The sequence below is a fragment of the Pelobates fuscus genome, chromosome 3 (genome assembly GCF_036172605.1).
Source record: "Pelobates fuscus isolate aPelFus1 chromosome 3, aPelFus1.pri, whole genome shotgun sequence".
Lineage (NCBI taxonomy): Eukaryota > Metazoa > Chordata > Amphibia > Anura > Pelobatidae > Pelobates > Pelobates fuscus.
The window spans coordinates 277,284,208-277,308,649 of record NC_086319.1 but is presented as its reverse complement, the minus strand read 5'-3'; the positions used below and the strand labels follow the sequence as shown (position 1 = coordinate 277,308,649).

The following is a 24,442-nucleotide window of genomic DNA, read 5'->3' as shown; positions in this document are numbered from 1 at the left end:
CTGCAGCAAATGAAGGCTGACAGGGCCTTCTTGGTCAAGGAAATAGAAAGGAGCATGGGGAAGGTGAAGGGAGAAATCCAGGCCCTAAGGACCTGCTGCGCCGAGCTTGAATCCAGGGTGGAGACGATGGTCTCAGCACACAACACTATTGTGGACTGCACCAACACATTACACAGCAGCCTGAATGAAATGGAGAGTCTGACACCTTTCTATCATGGCCAGCATTATGTTTTTCAGCAACTGAGCTACAGTATCTCTTCTATGTGATCGGACCAGATGGGCTTGCCTTCGCCCCCCATTTGTAGCAATGAGCCTTGGGCACCCATGACTTTGACGACGGTTCACTGGTTGTCCGTCCTTGTACCACTTTTGGTACGTACTAACCGGGAACACCACACAAGAGAGATGCTCTGACCCAGTTGCCTAGCTATTACTTTTTGTCCCTTGACAAAGTCACTCTCCTGCTTCCAACATAATTCAAGAACTGACTGTTCACTTGCTGCTTGATATATCCCATCCCTTAACAGATGCCATTGTAACAAAAGAATCAATGTTTTTCACTTCGCCTGTCGATGGTTTTAATGTTTGGCTGATCTGTGTTTTTGGCTTAAAGAAACCCCAGAGGTCACTACTCTGCACTACCTATATGGCCGTTCTAATGTCCTTCTCTATTTGGGATAGAATAAAATATAAAGGCAGAAGGAGATGCTTGGGATGCAGGGGCAAGGGTCTCTATATAAGTTACAGCTCAGAAACAAATGTTTACATTTTATTAAGATGGAATGGCACTGTGTTGAATGGGGAAAATACCTTCAGATGATTGTTGGAGATAATATGGACATTGAGGTTCTTACTTCCACATGTGGCGCACCTGTCAGGTAAATCGCCCCATACTGGGAGGGAAGGACCTTTAGCGTCTGTGTTCCAAAGACCCCTTGATCTGGACCCCTGATTGTTCCTGTTGTCAAGGCTTCTAAAAGGCTTTCCAAAAACTTACAGAAACTATTCAATAAACTAACCTTGGCTGAAGAAGGAATAATAATAAAATAACCTTGGTTGGAGCAGCATCATAGTACGGTGAGTCAGTCCCTATGATGGGAGAGGACAGAGCTTAAATAGAGCCACAGTGCACAATATTTTACCATCGTTTTATAAAGCCTGGGGCCCTTGATGAGAATTTGCTTCCACGGCATAGCACAGGTGATTACCAAAGGGTTCAGGTAATTACAAAAGAGTTCACACTAACCTCACCACGCTGAGCTCCCCCTCACCCTCCCTCATTTTCAGTTTTTTTGTCCGACAATTTGTTTCTAATTTCACTATAATGTGACATTATAACATTGTATTTAAAAAGAGACAAATGCACTGTAACACTAGCAAATAACTATGTATGTGAATGATGATTATCTCTAAAATAAGGAAATTTAAAAAAATTATATAGCGTCTTGGTAGAATGAGATTCGAAGCAGCAGGCTTATAAGATGAGGAAATTATGGTTCGACGGAAGGAAATGGACAGATATGGCATGGGGCTAGGCAGGCAGGTAATTTTAATATCAAGAAACCTGTGATAAGGGTAAAGATTCAGCTTGCTTCCGTATTTTGTTTCAGTGTCATGTATAAGCATGTATATGCAGAGGTTAGTACTTTCAAGTGCAAAAAAAAAAAAAAATGTGCCCTCATTTTATTTCTTCAATCATACTGCATAATGACTGTGATACAAATATAAGTCACACTTGCATAAAATATACTACACACAGTCATCACATAGAGATATACTGCATGCATCATATTACATACACATGACAGGTGAGGATATGATAAAGCATATAGTAAATGCTTGTCTGCCAGCTACATGTGTGAGGATATTATAATGGTGATTCCCTTAGCATGTTATAGGACAGCAAAATAAAATCTGCTTTTGCTAAACCTGCACATTACAATATTGAAGAAATCAAACAAGCAGGATACAAGAGTAAAGATCTACTTGAAATGCAGGAAGCAGAGTGTTCCACATGGCAAGACTTGTGCAAATGTAGAAAAAATTAAACGTTAGGAAGTGAAAGGCTTATCTCAGGGGGGTTACAGCAGTAATGCGGAGAACTCAGGTTTACAATGGTGTTTACGCACAATATAGTGTAAAGTTGATGTGGAAAAAGGTAGATTTCGATCTAGTGTGCAACTATATCTGCCTTGCCAGTCTTAAGTCTGGAAAAACATCCTGTAAGCTGTACTATTACAGATCTATTTGGTAATGTAAAAAAATAATGGTATATTATGTGATTATTTTTACATAATTAACATATCATATCTAACACATATACAAAACAATGCCCTATCAAACGAATTATACAATACCCAGAATAAAAAGCAGCACCACTCCTTCCGGGGGCAGGATGAGATACAATGTGTGATATATATTTCAGATAACGCATGTTTTTTTTTTTGTAGCATTGCTTATATTATTATTAAAAGCATCATTTGTAGCACACAAATGCTTAGAAATCTGAAAGTCCACACAAACCAACAGCAAGGTAGCTTGACTGGGTATTTCCGATTCAGAAACACTCTGATCCACAGAACTAGTAAATATAAACATGATGTCAGGAGTTGTCCTTAGTCTTATTTAAAACACAAGAAAGTGACTTGATGCAAGGCTAACAATAAGTTTTCATTTGTGCTTTACCCTTACCATGGCTTGGCCCATCCTTTCTCTCTCAAAATAAGCCACATTAAGTAAGGCCATAGAGACAACCTACAGAGTCTCAATAAGAAAAATATTTATGTAATGGTAGAGCTAAAGGGACTTAAAGTGGCACTATCATGATAGGTAAATCTTGAGCCTAAATGCTCAAGATTTAGCTGTCAGAGCACTCTGATTGGTTGTCTTAACCCAACCAACCAGACCGCTCTGTGTCAAATAGCAGGGTGTGGGAGGGCTTTAAAAGACTTTCCTCGCCCTGCGGAGCTCAGAGCCCTCGCTGAGTGAAGATTGATTTCTATTTTTTTTTTTTGATCAACCGGATTTATGGCTTTTTATTTGACCCTTCTTGGGGATGAAAAAAGAAGGTTTTAGATAAAATAAGACATCTAAGGGTAAGTATGACTGTAACGAGACCAATCTTGCCACATTGCATTGGAGGAGCCTGGTTGCCCGCCTGCTGCCTTTGGATTATGGACCGGCAGCTAAAGGGTTAATTTTACTGTGCAGAAGGATTTATTTCTCCCTTTCTGCACAGCCATTCGATAGATTCTATCTACCGATCAAACAGCCTGTTTGCAACCTCCCCAGAGCCGTGGGAAGCCGGCCGGCGCCGTTAATTGGCCACCCAGGAGCTGGAGTGTGCTGCCAATTTACCTCCCTGAAGCTGCGGTTAAGCGCAGCTTAATTGATTGTTACTGGGTGGCCGCTGTTACACTTAGCGGCCGCTAGGTGGCGGTGTTCTGGAGCTCCCCGGGCAGCCAGCGCTTTTCTGCCCAGCTTTCATGCACCAAACCCGGACACTTTTACGTGCAGGCACCGCTGAACCTCCAGCCCCTGGTTCTAATTCGTATGGATTAAACGAATGCATGCAAATTCGGTATTTTGTGTTGGAGGAATGTTTCAACCCAGATAGCCATGCCATGGAGCATATTAGTGTAATTAAAGACTCTGGCTCCATGGCAATTAAACTGTATTCGTGTGGTCTGAGTGCCATTCACCTAATAATGTGCACTCAGACCTGAGCTATCTGGGGATATGTTACATGTCTGTGTTTTATGTGCAAAAAGTAACTTTGTGTATTTTAAAGTGATAGTCTGTCTTTGTGTCCCCACGTGTGTAATGGAGTTTTGCCTTTGTCCTGGGAGATAATTGAATTACTTCTCCAGGGCAGAGGGAAGGAAGCCAGGATGCATTGTGGGGATGTTTTACTTCTGTATGTCTGTAATTGGTACTTGTCTGTCCATCTAGGGGAGTGTCCACCAGGTGGGAGACCTGCATAAATACAGGGGCAGGTAGTCCTCAATAAACAGACCACTGCTTGACCCTCAACACTGAGCCTTGTCTCGTTCTTGGGGGGATTCACTGTATGCTGATAGGGACTGACTGCCAGGAGTGTACGCCACTTGGGAGCTTTTCCTGTTCGTCTGCTAGCAGCTATTCGTGAGATTCCAGTTCGGGAGTTTGGAGTGCTACCTTATTCCCTTGTATGCAGTTCGGGAGTTTGGTGCATTCACTTATATCCAATTTGTGAGTTTTGGTGATTCTACAGTAGCTGTGCCGGTCTGTGAAAAGGGGATTATCGCCTAAACGATTTTAACCCCTTGTCTGCTGAAACGGTCCGTAACAATGACTTTTTTTTTTTAATTTACAGGTTTTTAGTTTATTACTCCCCATCAATATTTTTAGGGTGACAGGGTTAGGTAGGGTTTTATTTTTTATTCGGGCGGGGGGGGGGGAGAGACTATGGGACCCCTTTTCACTGGGTAGGGGTGACTAGGGGCTTGGGGACCCCTAGTTACCTGCGGGGGGGTTATTTTTATGTCTAGCCCCCACCCGCTGCCAATAGGTCGGGTGGGGGGAGACAGTAGGTGGGCCCTCATTGTCACTTAAGGCCCCCACCCGCCGCTCATGGGTGGGGGCCAGGGAGGGCAGTGGGTCTCCCCTGTTTGTCACTTAGCCACAGGCTGCTCACTCTTTGATAGCCATGCCCCTACTCGCGGCATGACAAGTAGGGGCAGGAGGGACATTTTAATCTCTCTTATTTACTAATACTAACAAATTTTCACTTAGTGTTAGTAAAGTAGGCTGAAAGACAAATTTGTATCTTAAAACCTTTTAGTACATAGCTCCCTAAATCTTGCAGCCGAACAAACTGTACACAACCAAACAAACTGTACACATTTTGTTAGGACAAAATTCTGTGAATTCCCCGGCACCCTGTCTATATGACAGGATGTTCAAACGGCAAATGTAGCAAGGCGAGAACACGGAGGAAGGGTGAGTATTGTGGGTGAGTAGTCCCTACTTTGTCTTGTGTTTTAACGAAAACTAGATCAGATATGAAGAAAAGAAGAACAGATTCTGAAAGAGGAAGAGAAGAGGAAACAATAGCAGAAAGGTAAAATGAAATGAGGCTTAATGCTTATACAGAAATAGTTGTAACAAAGGTCAAGAGGAGTGGGTTAAGAGGGCATAGAATAGCTTTAAGTAAAAGCACAGAAAATGATATAAATGCAATAGCTGAGATGCACCTTTTGAGGCTTGCCTTGACGTGGCAGGTGAGCTTATATTCAAATGGCCATTGGAATAAAACTAAAGAGCCTCCATTTTTTAAAATGTACATAGGGATTTAGGCCAGAGTGCAGGAAACTTTATCTTTGTTTGTAAAATTCAGATTAAGTTGAATTTAATAGGTATCCAAAGCGTACATCTAGTGATGTTTTTATAAATGTATAGTATTGTTGTTCAGTCCTACTTTTCGTAAGTGTTATCAAGTGTAGGTTCTGGGACTATATGAAATCACTCCCCAATAAAATTAATTGGGAAGTTGACAGCAATGTTGCAGTCACATTCTATACCTTTTTGAGGTAGCCATGCTTTGTAAATAAATGGTTTTTAAACTCTGCAAACATCCACAGTGGAGGTTCCACAACATTAGTTAGAGGCCAGTTTATGTTTCTAACTCAATGCACAATGGGCAAAAATATGGTTGTATCATCAAAAACATGTAAGCTGTTCTAAGTCTCTTATTTTGACCTTAAAATTTATCTTGTCATGATTATAACAACAGAAAATGTGTATGCTTTTGAGTTGAAAAAGAAGCTACACAATACATCACTGGTTTTCTAGGCATTATTTCCCATTTTGAGGCAAAACAAAACGATAATGCACTTGCGTAATTTGCCATTTCTGATGCCAAATACTGTTGAGAACCTTCCCCTTTAATTTGGAGAATAAGGTTTTTCTAGCCTGTTTAACCCCTTAAGGACCAAACTTCTGGAATAAAAGGGAATCATGACATGTCACACATGTCATGTGTCCTTAAGGGGTTAAAGCATTTTTGCAAAATGCAATAATCTTACTAAACATCCCCAACATCCTTAACTACCAATGGGACAAAAACATAACCTGTTTCTACTGCTTCAAGAGTCCATTTCTCTGCAGCCCATTCTACAGGTGCACCTTCCAAATGCCAAAGTCTTGTAACCGCATATCCATCATTATAGACTGTGAATCTCCATTTAGTATAATACATAATTATCTTCTACCCATTTCACCAACTCTCCCACCCACGCAGATGTTCTACAATTATATTTAATATCCTTTAAATTCTACAACCATTAACCTGAAGTTCTCTTTTGTTGCCTTTTGTCTCAACTCCCATTATTTCCTGTAAACGTAGTAATACAAATGCTAAATTATCAGCTCACAGACGGGGATGTCTCTTTGTTCTGCACTCATGTGTCTATTTATATATTGTAGTGTTTGTAACTCCTCAATTGTGCATAATTACCGTTCCTTGTACATCGCCCTGGATGCAGGCACTGTATAGGAAATAGTAAACAGATATATACCGCAGCCTTGCATCGTGTTATAGCAGTTAAACTCACATCGTAGCATTTCTGGCTCACCATTACACTTATTGGAGAAGGATGTATGCATATGAAGCAGTACTTACCAAATGAGTCATCCTCTCTTGCTTTTTGCTGAAGGTACCCATGCAGTCTGCTCACATAACCTACCTCTGTATCTACAAACAGAATGAGAAATGTAAATCCAAGCCTAAGTACACACTGCAGAAAGTATTGGCACCATGTCTACCAGGGAGCCCAGCACTTACTATACTTAAACTGTTTCAATACTAAATTCCAATAAAAAGTAGAAGATTTACAGACTCCTGTCTTGCCATTAGTATAGCCCAAACATTATACAAATAGTCTTCTTATACCTTGCCCACAATCTGCATGCTGCTCCAGAAACATTGCAGCTCTTTCATATGTTTTCAGCATTGGTCTCAGAAGGCGGCACAGAAAGAGAAATAAATCAGCATTACGGCTGGAGCGTCCCAGCTAGAAGATAAGAGCAGAGATTTATTACCCACCAAATACTCATTACCTATGCTCTTTATTAATAGTTTATGTATAAAACACATGGCAGAATCAATGCAGTAGTGGTTGATTGCAAGTGTCCACATGTGACAACAAAAGAGCAGGAGTGCCCAAAAGGTAGATCACCGGATGTTTTAAAACCACAGCTTCCATGATGCTTTGTCATTCTTAAGGTATGCAAAGCATCATGGGAGTTGTAGAACTAAACCATATGGGGTTCTACCTTATGAACACCCCTGGTGTAGAGTTTATGGATGAGAGCTTAGTCTACAGGGAGTGAGGTCACAGTTATACAAGACTGCCTCATTTCTGCAGTTTTCAGATCACGTGAGGGTTCTTTCAGGTGTGGAATTCACCTATTCCTAGTTATAAAAAGAGAAAAGAGGGTTGCACTCAATTATAAAAATCACTGGGTGCTCACTGAGTATGGGTCAACAAAAAAAATCTCAGGCACTCACTGTGATATGTTAAGCAACTTTAATGCATACGTTACGTTTCAATGAAACATTGTAGTATCCATTAACGCTGCTTAACGTATCAAAGTGAGTGCCTGAGATTTTTTTCTTGACACTATTCCTAGTTATAGACATAACTCAATTATACAAACATTGAGATGTTATACCCATGTGTGCAGTAATCCCATCACCTTTCAGTACAAGAGTTTTCTTATTTCACAATAACCTGATAACATCTAATAAAGTTGGCCAATTGTATTTATTTTTCTTGCTCTGCACTGTGTTTTTTGACCCCTGATCTCAAATTGCGACCAAGTGTACCAATATGTTAGAACTGCATAATGATTAGTTTTAGGAAATGACAATATTTATTCATTTATCCTTATATATTTTCTTCATAACCTCTAGGTCTCATATCATACCTCAACTACTGCCTTTCCTATGATTCCGATCTATTTCCTGTTACTTTAGGTGGCACCTCCCCAGCACATGGCCATTTCTCTTGTAATAACTGTGCTTAAGGGTAAGATGTATGAAAAAAAAGCAGCACTATCCTTTGACAAGTGAAATGTAAGTGGGAGGACAAAGCATTGATCTAATAAGATCTAAAGTAAAGTGTTTATTCTTACGAATTAGCACTTTTCTTGTAAACTATTCATCCAGAGTTATAGTTTTCTAGAAATATTGTGATTTGCTGGGATTTCATGCTTAAAGGGTCATTGTAAGCACCACAACCACTGCAGATCATTGTAATAACTCTGGTGCTAGAAGGCGCTCGGTCAAACCATTGTTGGACTGTTGTTCCCCCGGTGACAACTGTGCATTAACAATATGAATTTAATCCATGTTTGGATATCAATGATAAGCAATATGGCAAGTGAGGGGTCAGGCCATGTGTGCCTACATGCACCCTCATTTTGTCAAACTTCTCAATAATGGTTTGTCACAGAACAAAAGGGATATCATACTAGCACTAATTGTTATATTTCATACACTGTCCCTTTAACCCCTTAAGGACCAAACTTCTGGAATAAAAGGGAATCATGACATGTCACACATATCATGTGTCCTTAAGGGGTTAAAGAACCAGTCCACACACATAAAGCACTTCAGTTTGCTGGAGTGTTTTATGTTTAAGGAGTATGCCATGTTAATTGCACTTTATAAAAGGGTCTATTTCCATGAGAAATATATACTTTTATTAATCAATTAAGAAACACCACCTCAGCTTTCAATCAAGCCATGGAGGTTCTCTTACTCTTCCATTCGCTTCACTGAGCTAATAGAACTAGTAGGAGTCACTGTGAGCCTATGAGTGCACGCACTCGTGTGCACACCTCCACAAGGCTCCATTTTACCTGATCCTCCCTGGCTGCTTATGCTGACCCCTGTTCCAGCATCCTCACTGGCAGCCTCTCTCACTGAACGCTCGCGGGGTGGAATCTAAAGGCTTCTTTCGGTGTGAGCTGGGAAAAGAGGGGATTGCTTGCAACGACTGCAGACAGAAGATATGCAGCTTTTGAAAGCTCCCCCACCCCCCATAAATGACAGCATACATAAATAAATCAATGCATGTTTGCACTGGCGTAGTTCTATAAATAGTGATTTTATTTAGTCCTCTATGAAGTGTTCCTTTAACTAAATCAAATTCCAGTTCTCTATTACCCCAATTGTGTTTGGAATCATAAAGAAAAAAAACATAATTAGTTAAAAAAAAAAAAAAAAAAATTACGGCTTGCGGATAAAGTCTGAAATTATTATAAGTTGCTATATAGCTTTAACATTTTTGAAATTGGAAGCGTTGAAGAAGTCCCTTCTCAAATGAACTTACAACCTATGAGGATTTGAGATATTTAGCGTTAGGTGTTTTGCCTAGGCATGTCATACGACATGTTGCCACTGCTCTAACCAGCCAATATATTTAAATATTTATTTATTCCAGCTTCAAAAATGCAGTGTACAAAATTGGGTCATTTACTAAACAACAAAATGCATTGTATTGAAAATTGGACTGCACAATTTAGGAAACAATAACCAAGCTTTGGCTGTAGATAATCATTTTTTCAATTAATTCTAAATCAGCAATTCCTGAATTTTTTTTGGATAAACCCAAATACTTCACCTTGTAGTAACGTTTCACATCTTCCTCCATGTAATCGCTGTCACTGTCAGCAAAATCGTCCACAGATTTCCACAATAGCTGATCTAAGAAACGATTCCTTCCAGTGTCACAGACAGGCGAGGCGCTGGGATCCTAAAGAGGGGGGAATTTTTTTTAATCAAAATGTCTACATTACCCTAACATTTTCAGAGGAGAGGTGGATATACATTGTATTTACCAATATTAAAACACAGACATGTCTTGAGCAGTTTTAATGTATATATCAGTGGTTCCCAAAGCCGCGGCCCAGGTGATCATGTAGGACCGGAGGGGAGATCAGAGATCTCCCTCACTAGCCCGCTAGCACTTTAATGCTGGCAGCCGGCAGAGGAGGGAGAGAGGACCCGGGGAGCTCTAACCTGCAGCCCCCCCACCGAGTTCTCCTCTCGCGAGCTCAGAGCGTTGCCATGGTTACCACGTGGAGCTGCAAGAGTTCACTCTCACCACTGGGACCACCAGGGTTTAGTACTGTCCCCCCTCCCAAGCAAAGGTAAGAAGGGAGGGGGGATATGAATTGAAAAAAAAAAATATATATATATATACACACACACACACACTGCCTGACCAAAAAACAAAAAATGTATGTGTATGTGTTTTTGTATGTATGTCATGTGTGTGTGTGTCTGTCTATATATGTGTGTATGTGTGTCTTGTCTTTGTATGTATGTGTATGTGTCTTTGTATGTGTGTCTTATGTATGTGTCTTTTATGTATGTGTGTCTTGTGTCTGTCTGTGTCTTTGTATGTATGTCTTATGTGTGTGTCTGTGTGTGTGTGTGTCTGTATGTATGTGTGCCTGTCTGTTTGTATGTGTCTCTTGTGTGTGTGTCTGTATGTGTGTATGTGTGTCTTGTGTGTGTGTCTGTATGTATGTATGTATGTATGTATGTATGTGTGCTGTTATAGTGGGCTATAGTGAGTAATACTAAGTTCCTACTTGGCACTGCTATAAGGAAGGTTAAAAAATGGAAAAAAGGAAGGAAAAAAAAAGGTGGGGAGGGGAATTGAGGGAGAGAAGATGAGCTGACGCACAGATGAGAAATCATATTATGCGCAAACAGAGAAGTCGTCTGAATATCACCGAAAGAGGAGACCTTCGTTTGTTCCTTACGAAAATCTAACCAGATATCAAATATTTAGTCTCGCAGCATCAGCCTCAAGGATGTCATTAATCACTAGTAAAGGTAATTATAATTTACTTTATTGTTTTCTCATTAAACTTCATAAAGTTAAAAAAGTAGAAATAAAAAGATAAATGTACATACATTTATTTTATTTTTTTAAAACACCTGCCTTTCTAAAAAATATTCTGCACTTGCGCGAAAACTGGTGGGCGGTAAGGAAATTTTTCCATCAAGAAAGATGCATTAGTGGGCGGTAGGTAGAAAAAGGTGGACTACCACTGTTCTACACCATACCACCTGCAATTTGTGGAATATATCTTTTTTTTTTACCATTTTTACTAACATTGGGACTCTCACTATTTAGTAATTTGACTAGTTATGCTTTTTTCCCATAATCTTTCTAAGGGGAAGATTGCCTAAGCGCTGATACTATTTATTTTGCTATCTGTTGTCTTTTGGAACTTGGGACGGTTCTATTGTATTTAGCTGCTTTTTTTTATTGCTTGGAATATTTTATATTGTTTGTGCGCTCTCTTATAGTGTATACTGTATAGATCATACCTCTGAAATCTCACTGCTCAATTCTCTGCTATTTAGGAGTTAAATCACTTTTGTTTCTGTTTATGCAGCCCTAGCCACACCTCCCCTGGCTGTGACTGACACAGCCTGCATGAAATAAAAAAAGATTTAATTTTCAATCACGTTAATGTGCTTTACATTTTTTTTTTATTTCCTGCTCTGTAAATTGTACTTTAATTACATACAGGAGGCTCCTGCAGGGCCTAGCAAGCCATTAACAGAGCATGAGATAAGAAATTCTAAATTAAACAGAATTTGCAATAAAGCAAGTGCAAACATTAGATGAATATTTATAGGGAGTGTTTACGTAGGCTGTGTAAGTCACATGCAGGGAGGTATGACTAGGGCTGAATAAATAAAGTTATTTAACTCCTGAATGGCAGAGAATTGAGTAGTGAGATTGCAGTGGCATGTTCTATACACGAAAATTGCTTCATGAAGCTAAGGTTGTTTTGGTGACTTTAGTGTCCCTTTAATAGCAGGGATCTCAAAATGCTGATTTTATTAAATAGAAAGGATTAACTTCTCATCAGCCATAAATGTATGTTACTCACCTCATGTGTAGCAATAAGCCCACACTGAATCAGCTTGTCTAGGATTTCCTGACATATGATATATGGAGACTGACAAGGCTGTAACACAAGAGGAACATAGAACAATGAACAGGAGAAAAAGGCTTACGACTCCCACAATCCCAACTCGAATTGAAGTGTATGAATTCTAGGCTTGCTGGGCATTTTGTAAAGTTGAACTGAACATAATTGTGAACTATGTATTGGATGTTAGATAGAGGTATGAATGGAGAATCTCTAGCACTTGTCAGATTTGTGCCCATGAGCCCTGAATGGGATAAACCAATAGTAAACAGATGTGAGGAGTAATGTTTGTACCGGCTGGAGCAAGAATGTCCTGGGAAGCAGGGTGCACAGACACAGCAGCTTGTCTAAGAGCTCATCATGGGCAAGGAACATCTCAGACATACCCAGAACAGGCAGCTGGGACAGAAGAGCATGCAATGCACAGGCTGTATTGGAAGAGAAAACATAAGCGGTTAGTAGGAGGATGTGTGCAGAGAAATATTGAAGAAAATTTTGCAAAGGGATGGTAACAAGATGAGTATGAATTGTCCAGAAATGAAACTTACATACAATGGTATAAAACCACGGTTACATAACATCATACAAAGTGTGTGAGACAGGGTATCTCACAGATATTAAATCAGGGAAGAGCAACAAGATCACTAGAAAATAGGAGTCAATTAATAATAAAAACATAAGTCCAAAAGCAAAATGAATGTAATGTAATAGCTGGGGGTGAAAGCTATGTGTCGCCCATTCTTCTCATCAGGAAATGCAGAGCAGCAGCGTTCCAACATCTGGACTTCTGCAAAGACTTAATGATACTAAAGAACCAAGCTCTACAAACTCTTTCTTCCCGTTTTTATAGTGTTCACTCTGCTCTAGAAGAAAGTTCGACTGGACAGGATGTCAGAAATAATCTGAATTGATTTAACCAGGAAGGATACATTAAGCTATCTCCAGTTTCCAAGTACTCTTAAAGTTCTGATGCTGAAGTGAAAGGCTAACATGTGGTAATCATTTCTTATCTTGAATTTGGTCTATTTACAGGGAAACGGTTGTCACACTAGGGGTGCATTAGCAGGTGGACTTTGGATTTCTACTCTTGATCTCACCTCCCATGGATTCATGAAGCAAGACAGACAGCAGAGAAGCACTATGGTGACTCAAATTCAGAATAGCCTCTTGAGAGTTTCTGCTTAGCACATAGGTGTCACCAGGAAGAGCAGAATACAATGACACACTCCTCCGCAGAATTTGTAGGCTGTGACAGACTAGGTCCCAGCGCTGACCCGAGAATTCCACATCAAACCCATGAAGAAGAATGTCCTCTGTCAGCAAAGTAAAGTCAGAGAGCAGCCTGGATATTGAGACCCCCTGAAAAAAGTGAAGAAAAAGTATATCACAGTGACTCAATCTGTCCAATTGAAGTGTATTGTTTAAGAAATGATAATGAGAAGAAGTGGGAGCCATAATTCAAGGTGTTAAAGTTTGGATTTGCATGTAAGATGTGGGCAAAAAAAAAAGATGATATTATGGTGTCAGAACGTACTTATTACAGGACATGACAGATAGGACAAAAGGTGGGGGTGTCATAGAGAAAAACAAAAGGGCATAGGAGAAGACAAAGGTGGGAATGTCAAAGAAGAAAGAATAGAATGTCACAGGAAACAAAGATGATAAGAATACCTTAGAAGAGATAGCTAACAATTCTGGCAAATCACGTATGAGAATTGTTATGTAACCAATTTTGAGACTATTTCGTTCATAGATCAACATAATTGCTATATAATTAATTTTATTTCCTTTTGTCTCCTTTGTTACATAGAAAACATAGGAAATATATATTGATAAAATAATATACTGTGGCTCAATGCTAGACAGACCACCCCCAGCATTCCTTTGTACTTACTTTCCTGTATTTGTGCATCAAAAGAGCGGCCATGATGTGAGAAGGCATGATGGCAGAACAGAAAATGGCTGCTGTAAAACAGGAGAATAAACAATCTTTAGTCCATAATGGGGATATCCCAGCACATTGGGACAGAAACAGACAACCAATTCCAGACTACCAATTCACAAGGTATACAGATACTGCAGCTGGAATACTTTAGTAAATAGCCAAAATGTACACAGCAGGTGAGAAATACCAAGATAAGAATAGCAAGAAAATTATATTGTACAATTTTGTGAATAATTCCTGCCTGTATTGATAGGAAAAATAGGTCTTCCTGGCATTGACAGGAGCACCAATTTTATACAGAGCAATATGCCCTATCCATATTTTGGTTATCAATGTTCAGTATCTACATAACTTATCAAGATCTCAAGTTTGGGGTTTTCAACATAAAAAGACTGGAGAAGAGGTAGCTGGACAAAATGGTGCATAGTCAACCATACAACGTATGATTAGAGATCATAGTTGGGATGTGCAGGAAGCACAATAGATAACTAACAATATAAACATATGTGTTTCCTAATACCTTGATCGGTCGCATATAGAACTTAAGTCACTAAAAGTCATTAATAAGCTGTGCATGCATTATATAATGAAAAAGCAATGCTCGGGGAAGGGCAATATTTGCCATTGAAAGAACCACTTTAAAGTTCTAATCTCCTCCCATAAGTACATGTTTGGAATACATTAAAACATTAATTGCATTTCTCTCTAGGTTGGTATGGCAATACAATTTAGAACAAATGACCAAGATATATGTAATGTTATCAAAATGTTTATTTGCAAGAGAATGTTTGCAATGCAGACCCTATATCTAAAAACAGGAATGTTGTTATAAGATGTTAATGTTGCATTTTTCTTCTGATACTCTGATACATGTTTAGAAAGGAAGGTATAGGATAAATCAGGGGTTCCTAAAGCAGCTCTCTAACCTCTGGTCATACTGAGCATTTCATAAAGATAAGAGTTCAGGGAAGTATATCTACCTTGATATATTGAAAATTAATTGCCTTCAATAGACAATTCCCAGTGTCAGAAAGGTGACCATTGCATTTAGGAGCACAATTCTGCAAACCGAGCATTTGGGGCAATTACATTTAAATGGATTTCTAACCTATTTTAAAATTGAAGTATGGGGGTGGTCAATGCCTTGTGTGTAATTTGGGAACCTGATTTTTAAAAAATCTAATAAAACACTCTGGGGTAACTAATCCTACGCTCACCACAATACTCAGTCTGAATAGGTTTATAGACTTCACTTCACTTGATTGTAAAAGCAGATTTTTTCAGTTGTATACAAACATTAGCTATAAGGAAAGATATATAAAGAGTTGATAAGATACAACACGAAGTACCGTATTCAGGTAAGGTGTGTTTGGGTTAAAGAAGAGGACACAGTAGGAACACCATTACTAAACGGGCAGTTGTAATTTTATAGGGTCACGCATCAGAACACAGTGACAACTTCGATAATATTGTTGCACTCCCCACCCTTTTGTTCTGAATTGTTGTCATCTGACAAAAGATCAATTCAGCTTGTGTACGTAAAACCCGCATGTATCAAAGTATTCAATAGACTCCCAGACAAAGGGAATGAGAGAGAAGGAGCAATTTACATTAATGAAGAGGAAAGGCATAAGAATAAATCTGATGGCCGCCCACGACATGATGCCAGGAGGAGCAACTAGCTGTGGAGAGACGGAGGGGGGATATATGCACTTAGATAAAGCTTGGTAATTAAACAACATTAACCCCATCTCTACCAAGCCGAAGATATATTATCCAGCCACCTTTCAGGATACGTGGACTTAGTCACTAAACCTCTGATTGTATGAACATATACATAACACCAGAATACTAAAGGTAAAAAGAGCAACACATTGCAAAGTGTTAAAGTGGTCAAAGCCTGTCCTGTTCGTGTGATTGAGAATAGAGTGCATCCACAAACTTTCCGTTTTAATACCCCAGCATACAATTTGGCGTTTCTATTTGCTAAAGACTACACAATAATAAGTAGAAGGACAAATAAAATCTTACCCAAAATTCCAAAGTTGATCAAAAAAAGTAACATATTTTTCATGTGTTATTTTGACATGAAGTATGCAAACAACCAATTGTTTATTAACACAACCTTAGCCCTCCCTCAATTACAGAGTAGTGACTGCCACAAATAATGATTGTATCCTTCCAATATCCAGGGTGTTATGCCATGAGGCAGTAACTAAGGAGTTGTGGTTCTGTTTGCTCTTACACACATGATTAAAGTGAAGATGTTGGTTTGCAGAAGTTATTTTTGAACTTTTGCTTCTTTCACCACTGACCTACCAGGAATGTCATGATGTAAGTGGATTTGTCTCAACCTTTGTCCTTCAGAAGTTAACAATTGTTTGGATCATATATGACATTTTACAATATAAACATTATTAAAAATGGCTTGTTATAGAAATCTGATTGCTATTCTGTTATGGAAGAGTGTTTTCTCCATTAAAGCAGAATGGAAATCATTTTAATGGGAAACAGAAATATAGAGTGCTGGAATGTTTATCTTGACGGGCTTGAGTCACTTCTCAATGTAAATTACTATGTGAGAAAAATGTCTCAAACTGTTCATAAACATGCCTACAGAAAACAAATAATGTAATAAATGTGACGGTATATAGTTGCAATATATATTACAAAAGTAATACAGTGTATTTCTCATAGACTAGTTTAATATAATATTCCCAATACAATCAAATTAAAAATATTTTCATCTAAATCAACTAAGGTAATTGCAACTTCGTTTCAATCACCATTTAAAGGAAGACTCCAAGCATCATCATTTATACAGCACACTGTAGTGGTTATGGTGCCTGATGTATCCTGGTGCCAACCTAAACGAAAGTCTGTTGTGAGCAGGTCACGTCCTCCATTCATAGCCAGAATCTCCAGCAAGAAGTCTCTCAGCCAATGAGCTAAGCCCTGCACGCCAGCCTAGCACAAAGTAGTGATCTTCCATCTGTCAATGGTGGAGGTGATTGGTGCTCTGTGGTTCCCACATACGTTTTTAAACTATTAGAAAACAGTTTGACTACATACATTGGGGGTGTCAGGGCACTCCTAGCATCACAATCACTGTAGAACAATGTAGTGATAATTGTACTCTCAATAATTCTTGAAAGTTATAAATAAATTTTGGTATGGAAGCAGCCATCTTGGAAGTACAAGTTAATGTTCTCAACCAATCGGCAGGAGCTGGTGTCCCACCTTCAGGGTCAAACTGTTGTCAGATGGTTTGACCCCTGAAAGTAAGATGGCATCTTACCCATAATAGACACTCTTGACCCATAACAACTTAAACGAGCTGACGTTCTTACGGGGGTGGCAATTTTCCTTTTAAGACATATAGTGAAAAAAAGAAGTCTACTGACAATACACAAATAAAATGGTCCTGTTACCTCTCAGAGAATGCAGGATAAAGCCATCAACCAAGGCCTGTTCTTGTTCATCTGCTGTGCAAGTAACCATCTCTAATTCAAACTCATCATATATCTTGTTTCTAATCAGAGAAAAAAATAAACATTCTCATTTAAAACACACCAACAGTAATAGGCACTATCATTGGCACCAAAATAGATATATAGCATATTTGGTTTTGTTGTTGAAACAAATCATATGACCAGTTGAATGAGAGTTTCTACCATCAAATTTTCTAACCCAGTGCTGGATGACTGCTGCTTTCAAATGGTGTTGAAAATGAACTCTTATCCTCCTCTCTACTGAGCAGTTACCCTGGTGCCTTGCTCGAAGGAACGGGTTAGTGACCTGACAGGCCCAGAAGAACCAGTATGTCTCCCAGTCTTGCAATAGGGTCAAAGTAAGGTCATAACCACCCATGAGGTCCATCAACAACAGACTTTTCCCGTTGTATCAACCTTTATGATTGCATTACCTGTAGCCCAAAATGTAAGGAAGCAGTGTGTCCTTTAGGGGAAGAGGAGGCGATAAATGTCTCCATTGATGGTTGAATATGTATTCCTGCAAAACAAAGAAAAGTTAATTTGTTGTTGAGACAGGAGTATAAAAGTAACTCTGAAACCAGTCCAAAGGCGCTAAAAATGTTAAGATTAAATGTACGAAAATGCAAACAATCAGCATACAGGTATGGTTTGTAATGGGAAATCTTAACTATGTCTGTCTCCAGAGGTGCTTGGATAGTAGCTTTGTTTCCATTCTGTCAGACACCTGTAACTTTTTTTGCCAGACACCAGCAACTCTCAGTGCTCATATCATGTAGGCATGCTTAGGCTAGGCCACATGTAATGCCATGGTACAAGACAATAGCATTGCACCTGAACATGTTTATTGTAAATCGCCAGGGAAGCAGAGATTACATGAAGATCTGGATAACCAAGACTGCAACAAGCAAGAGTGTGGGCTTCGTATAAAATAAATCTGCACACAGATTCTTCATTTGCTGTTAGAGAGATATAAAACACTGCACTTTAACCTAAATGCCATTCCTCCATTCTCTATGTATATAATATGCTGCAAATATATAGGACATCATTCAAATGAATTTACAATGACATGCTCAAATGACTGGTAATGAGGTTAGTTCTGTAGCAACACGTTATGTGCTACCTACCTAAAGTTCCCTCCTTTCCTGTGGGTTTTGTGGACATTATAGATTTCTCGACTTGGCTCAGTAGCTGCTTCATTGTGATAATTAATTCAGCTACTTTGGGTTTTTGAAGCAAAGGTCTAATCTTAAGAAACTAAGTATGTGCTGATGTTATAGGGAAAAGCTGCAGTCTATTCAAGGTGTCTCAATATCCCTGTCCTTTAACTGATTTATATAGAGAAGGGAAAAAAAGAGTGACAGAAAGGAGTGAGTGACAGAAAGGAAGTTGTAACCACATATGCAGACACAGTGGCCACAAGAAGGATATATTCTAGAATAGTGTGACAGAGGAGGCATTGTTAACGGACCACTATAGTGCCAGGAAAACAAACTCATTTTCCTGGTACTATAGTGCCCTGAGGGTGCCCCCACCCTCAGGGTCCCACTCCCGCCGGGGCTGAAGGGGGAGGAAGGGGGTTAAACACTCCTCCTCCTCCTTTGGGGACTCTTCTCCTCCTTTGGTTGTCATTGGCTGAATGCGCATGCGCGGGAAGAGCCACGTGCGCATTCAGCCAGTCCATAAGAAAGCATTCTCAATGTGAAAATTACAGTGAGAAGCGCGGAAGCGCCTCTAGCGGCTGTCAATGAGACAGCCACTAGAGGCTGGATTAACCCATTTGTAAACATAGCAGTTTCTCTGAAACTGCTATGTTTACAGCAGGCAGGGTTAATCCTAGATGGACCTGGCACCCAGACCACTTCATTGAGCTTAAGTGGTTTGGGTGCCTATAGTGGTCCTTTAAGATACATAATGCTACTAAACATTTTTTAAACTATGTAAAATATGTTTTATCCTTAAGATCTGTGGCCATAGAACGTTGATGTGTATATTCGATAAGAGCACTACAACAGTGGCAGTGCTTTTTTGTGCTTTATGTTTTTGGTGTTTGGGAGGAGGGTGCTCCCACTCAGAATTTCTCCTTTGTATCCTAAGATATATTTTGAAATGTCTCATAACAGTATATATCAGAAGCATACTTGCAACGAAATGGGCTGGGCAAAATCCACACGTGCACATCCTAAGGTGATGAACCATGGGCAGAGAAAAGACAGAAAGGATCGCAGAACGCCAGATAACAATGCCTGTGGAAAATGACGACATGGAAGGAAGAGCAGGGAGATGAAATGTAGTATCTAAACGTGCCTGTTTTATTTAACAATTGAGACCAAATATTCAGTAACTTTTATGGATGACCAAAGATCCACAAGTCCACCCAACAGTTTTAATGCGATTTCACGTGATATGTGTTATACATATTCTCACCTTTCCTCCAAAGACACTATCTTCTGGACGACAGTCATAGGAAATCCCAACTGGTACAATAAGGATGTCTGATACTGTTCTAGAATGAAGAGTTCCCATCACCTGCCGCACCCATTCACACCCGACTGCTGACAGGGAGCGAGAGCCATGAGATGATGGACATTCCAAAAAGATAAGCAAAGAGTGGCCTTCAGCTAGCAATGTCCAAGTATACTGAAACAGAATTGACAGCAAGAGTAATGGTTTTAGCAGTGGATGCGTAGTGTGTAACAAAGTAGCAAATAATAATGGAAAACAAAAATAGAATATAAAGGCATAAAGAAACAAACAGATAAGAATATGAAGACAAAAGGAAAAGGAAGGAGAAACTGTAGAACTGAGATGGAGACGGGAAAGAGACAGTGACTGACAAATAGGACATAAACAGACAGAACTGGGAAATAAGAGAGTGGCGCAGAATATCAGACAGTGACTGATAATGCCTGAAAATAAACAATGACAGGATATACAAATTATAAAGGGCAGAAGCCTGAATATAGCACATAATGACTTTTTAAATATATCTTACAGCTGAGAGTACAGCATCACTCAATGGTCCTCGATCTGCAGGGAGGAATACAGCTCCCAAACGCTGCAGGACACCCCTACAAGGACCAAACAAACCCCATTAGCACTTTTTAATGCCAAAAAGTTTTAATGGCTGCAAAACGGAAAGCTGCAAGAAACAAGTGAATTTTGCAATCTGTGTTAGCTGAGAGAGGCTTTCCTTACTATACCAGCTATATTGGTAATTCAGTGCTGCTTGTATGAAGATGACACAACACCAAAAAGTTCCTTATTTAAAATAAAAATTACTGAATAAAACCGAATAAGTGGTTACCTTAACAAATATTATACTTGTTTCTCTACAGCATGAAACATTAATCTCTGTTGGTGCTTAAATGATAAATAAAATGGTGCTTTGTTATAAGCTATGTGTTTCTGATTACTGAATAGCAGGACATTTAAATACCTTGAAACCTTGATTTAAATGAAGTTTGGTGAAATTAACATGTAGCCCTCTGCTGGGCGTACATTAATAATACACCTTCGTTTAACACAAGCCCTACATAGGCAGGCAATGTTAGGGGAAAATTGACGATATAAAAACATGGGTGATATAAACCACAAAATAACTAACATTAGGCAAAGTTAAAACAGCATTTTCATGGCTATACCAACTACTAAATATACATGTTTAAATAAAAGAAATGTATTCAGTTCCATATCACTGATCACATTAAAACAGTTCTCCCCAGGAGAAATACTTTCTTCTGCTCAGCTCAGAGCACATGCCAGCGATCAATACCCAGTGGATGTACTTAAAGCAGCAAGCCACCCCATACAAAGTTTGTCTTAGACATGGGGCTAGTTTAAAAAAAAAAAGGAATAACACACAGCTCAAATAACCACATTTACCATGCACACCTTATAAGCTGGGATAAACTGCGCCTTCTCAGCTGTTCTGTACAAACGGTTTATACACATTCATACAGATACACAGTGATGTATGCAGAAAAAAAACACATATACATATGTATAAACATCTTACTCTGTATACAAATCTGGTTTCTGTTACACCTGTTTTATAAGTACTTTATTAGTACTGAATCCGTGTTTAAAGGAACACTATAGGGTAAGGAACACAAACATGTATGTCTGACCCTAAAGTATTAAAAACACAATCTAGCTTCCCTTTGCCCTCCCTAAACATACTAAAATCTTACCTTTACTCCAGTCTGCTGCTGCTTGCTCTGCACCTGATCTGCATGCTTGCTGACATCATTAGAAGTGTTGTTCTGAGCAATCACAATGCTTTCCCATGGGGAAGCATAGAATTGACTGAGACTGTCAAGGAGGAAAATCAGGGGCAGAGTCAACACAAGTCAAACACAGCCCTGGCCAATCAGCATCACCTCATAGAGATCCAATGAATCAACGCATCTCTATGAGGAAAGTTCAATGTCTCCACGAGGGGGTGGGGACACCGAATGACAGTGTAGCACTGCCCCTGGAAGCACCTTTAGCAGCCATATGAGGAGTGGCCAGTGAAGTTATCCCTAGGCTGTAAAATAAACACTGCATTTTCTCTGGAAATACAGTGTTTATTGCAAAAAGTCTGAAGGTAATGACTCTACTCACCAGTTGTTCTGGTGACTATAGTGTCCTTTTAATTCTATGAGGGTTATGCACTAAATGCTATATTTCCAGAGAGTAGTTTTCCCAGTGAGAATCTGCTATTTTCACAATTTTACCATATGGAATTGATATAGAAAATTTGCATTTTAGTGAATAACCCTCTACGTGTTGCCATATTTGCTGTGCCTGAAATGACTGACCTAGAATTGTCTCATACACTTTTCTTTTGCCGGTTATATCTACACCTTTGCTATACTAACTTGGAACTGCAAATAAAAATATTGTTTTTGCAAAAAAAGCTATAGCATCGCCAATACTATAATCACAAACTGTACAAAATGTCAAATTTACAATGGAGATATTGCTTTTGTGTATGTAGAAATACAATAAGCATTATCATTCACACATTATATATCAATAAATATTTGTGTGAGTGGCTAATATTGTGTATGTGGCAGTGAGAGTGGCTAATATGAAAGTAGAGTGTTAAAATGTATGGTGTGTACTGGCTGGGTGTGTGGTGTGTGATGTGTGCTGACTGTGTTCGTGTGTGTGGTGTGCTTGCTGTGTATACTGTGTTTGTGTGTGCTCTTGTTTTCCTTCCTCTTGCATAGCTTTCTGCAAAGAGGGGAACTGTGATCCATGTTGGTCCAATAAAGGCTTAAAGTTCCTTGTAGTCGAGTGGGGGAGCATGTTGTATCCACCTCTGGCAGGTGCAGACCACAGTAATAACTCCCTTGTAGTTCTTGTGCTCAGTGAATCAGACTGCCTATGACACAATGCCACACTCATGGATATAGGAATGAAAGGCTCTATATACGAGGTCAACAAAACACTTCATCAAGAACTCAATGGGCAGTGGAGACATCTATAGAAGCCAATTTCAAGACAATTACACAAATGATCAAATGTGGCATATATCAATGTGATGTTCAGTCATTCGGACTACATAAGTGTGGGCGGGTGATAGCAAAAAGTGCCAGAAGGCGAAATAGGAGAGGTAGAGAACAGCTTCAAGTACCTGGGGATACCACAAACTCATGGTAACCTTGAGGAAAAAGCAAGGACAGCAACATCAAAGTACCTCCAGATAATCAGACAGGTCTTGAACTCTCAGCTCAAGGGCAAGATCCATGTAATCAACAGATACAACCAACCATTAATCAGGTACCCACCTGGGACAATAACCTGGCAACAAGAAGAAATGGACACCATGGATATCAAGACCCAAAAGCTACTCACTATGATGGAGTATTACACCCAAGATCCAACAGCCAAAGACTGTATACCGGATGGAAGGTCAAGGCCTGATGACAGTCAAGGCCACAGTCCTGGAAGAAACACAAAGCATCCACAAGTACGTATTAGCATGGCTCCCAAAGATGAGCTGCTAATGCCTAAAACAACAATTGATAAAAGATGCAAAAAATTAGGCGGTTTCATGACAAGAAAAATCTCTCCATAGGATGTACCATCGGCATATAGGAATGTAACTCACTTACAAGATTCTACCAGATCCTACCGGTTGGAAACAGCAGGACTGAAAGAGAGCACTAAGGCACTAATCCTAGAAGAACAGGAATTGGAACTCAGCACTAGATGAATAGAAGCAGGGGTCTACCGCACCAGACAGGACCCAAGGTGCAGACTGTGCAAAGAAGCTTCTGAGACAGACCAGCACATATTATCTGGATTTAAGATTTAAGCAGGGACAGCATACACTGAGGCCCAACCTAGTTGCCTGGATTGTGTACCGAAACATCTGCATTGAATATGAGTGGGACCTAACTAAGTCTGGATGGGAGGTACCATTAAGAGGAATTGAGCATAACAGGGCTAAGATCCCGTGAGACTTCCAGATTCAGATAGAGAAGCAAAAACTGATAGGGGTAATTGGGGCTATAACCCCAAAGTTAGAACATCAGAGATCTCTGTCTAGTAGAGTGCAGTTATAAGAACAACTAACTGCACAGAACCTTCAGACTCTCAGAGAATGAGGAATACACAAAATACCACCTGGAGGAGTAAGGACATTTCTTTTTATTATTTATATCATGTAACATACAAGATTCAAAAGAGTCAAACCTGTGTCATCTCAGGGTTCTGAAAACATTCATTAGACACACAACCTTTGGTCTTGTGGTTTACGATGCCATTATTTTCCCATAATAGTTGCGTGTGTATCTGTGAGTGTGATATACCGTATTTACTCAAATCTAATGTGCACCTTTTCTGGATAATAACATTTCCAAAATTGTAATGGCGCATTACATTCGGGGCACAATTAGAAATTTTCCGGCAAATTTACACAGGTGAATTAAACCTGGCGAATTGAAAGAGGCGAATTAAAACTGGTGAATTCAAACGGGAATTCACAGAGGCAAAATTTAAT

General features: G+C 39.4%; 1 protein-coding gene across 1 annotated transcript in view; it reads right to left on the bottom strand.

Annotated features, from left to right (window-relative positions):
- The window catches only part of GPAT2 (glycerol-3-phosphate acyltransferase 2, mitochondrial), a 74,947-nt gene that overhangs the window by 8,446 nt on the left and 42,059 nt on the right, over positions 1-24,442 (bottom strand). The window contains exons 9-20 of the mRNA XM_063448625.1: positions 20,441-20,516; positions 19,873-20,085; positions 19,587-19,691; positions 17,877-17,962; positions 17,383-17,483; positions 13,901-13,971; positions 13,104-13,365; positions 12,301-12,434; positions 11,965-12,042; positions 9,669-9,800; positions 6,932-7,052; positions 6,662-6,733 (exon numbers count right to left, since the gene is read on the bottom strand). Coding sequence (XP_063304695.1) covers positions 6,662-6,733; positions 6,932-7,052; positions 9,669-9,800; positions 11,965-12,042; positions 12,301-12,434; positions 13,104-13,365; positions 13,901-13,971; positions 17,383-17,483; positions 17,877-17,962; positions 19,587-19,691; positions 19,873-20,085; positions 20,441-20,516 — 1,451 coding nt within the window. The remainder of the gene's footprint in view (positions 1-6,661; positions 6,734-6,931; positions 7,053-9,668; positions 9,801-11,964; positions 12,043-12,300; positions 12,435-13,103; positions 13,366-13,900; positions 13,972-17,382; positions 17,484-17,876; positions 17,963-19,586; positions 19,692-19,872; positions 20,086-20,440; positions 20,517-24,442) is intronic.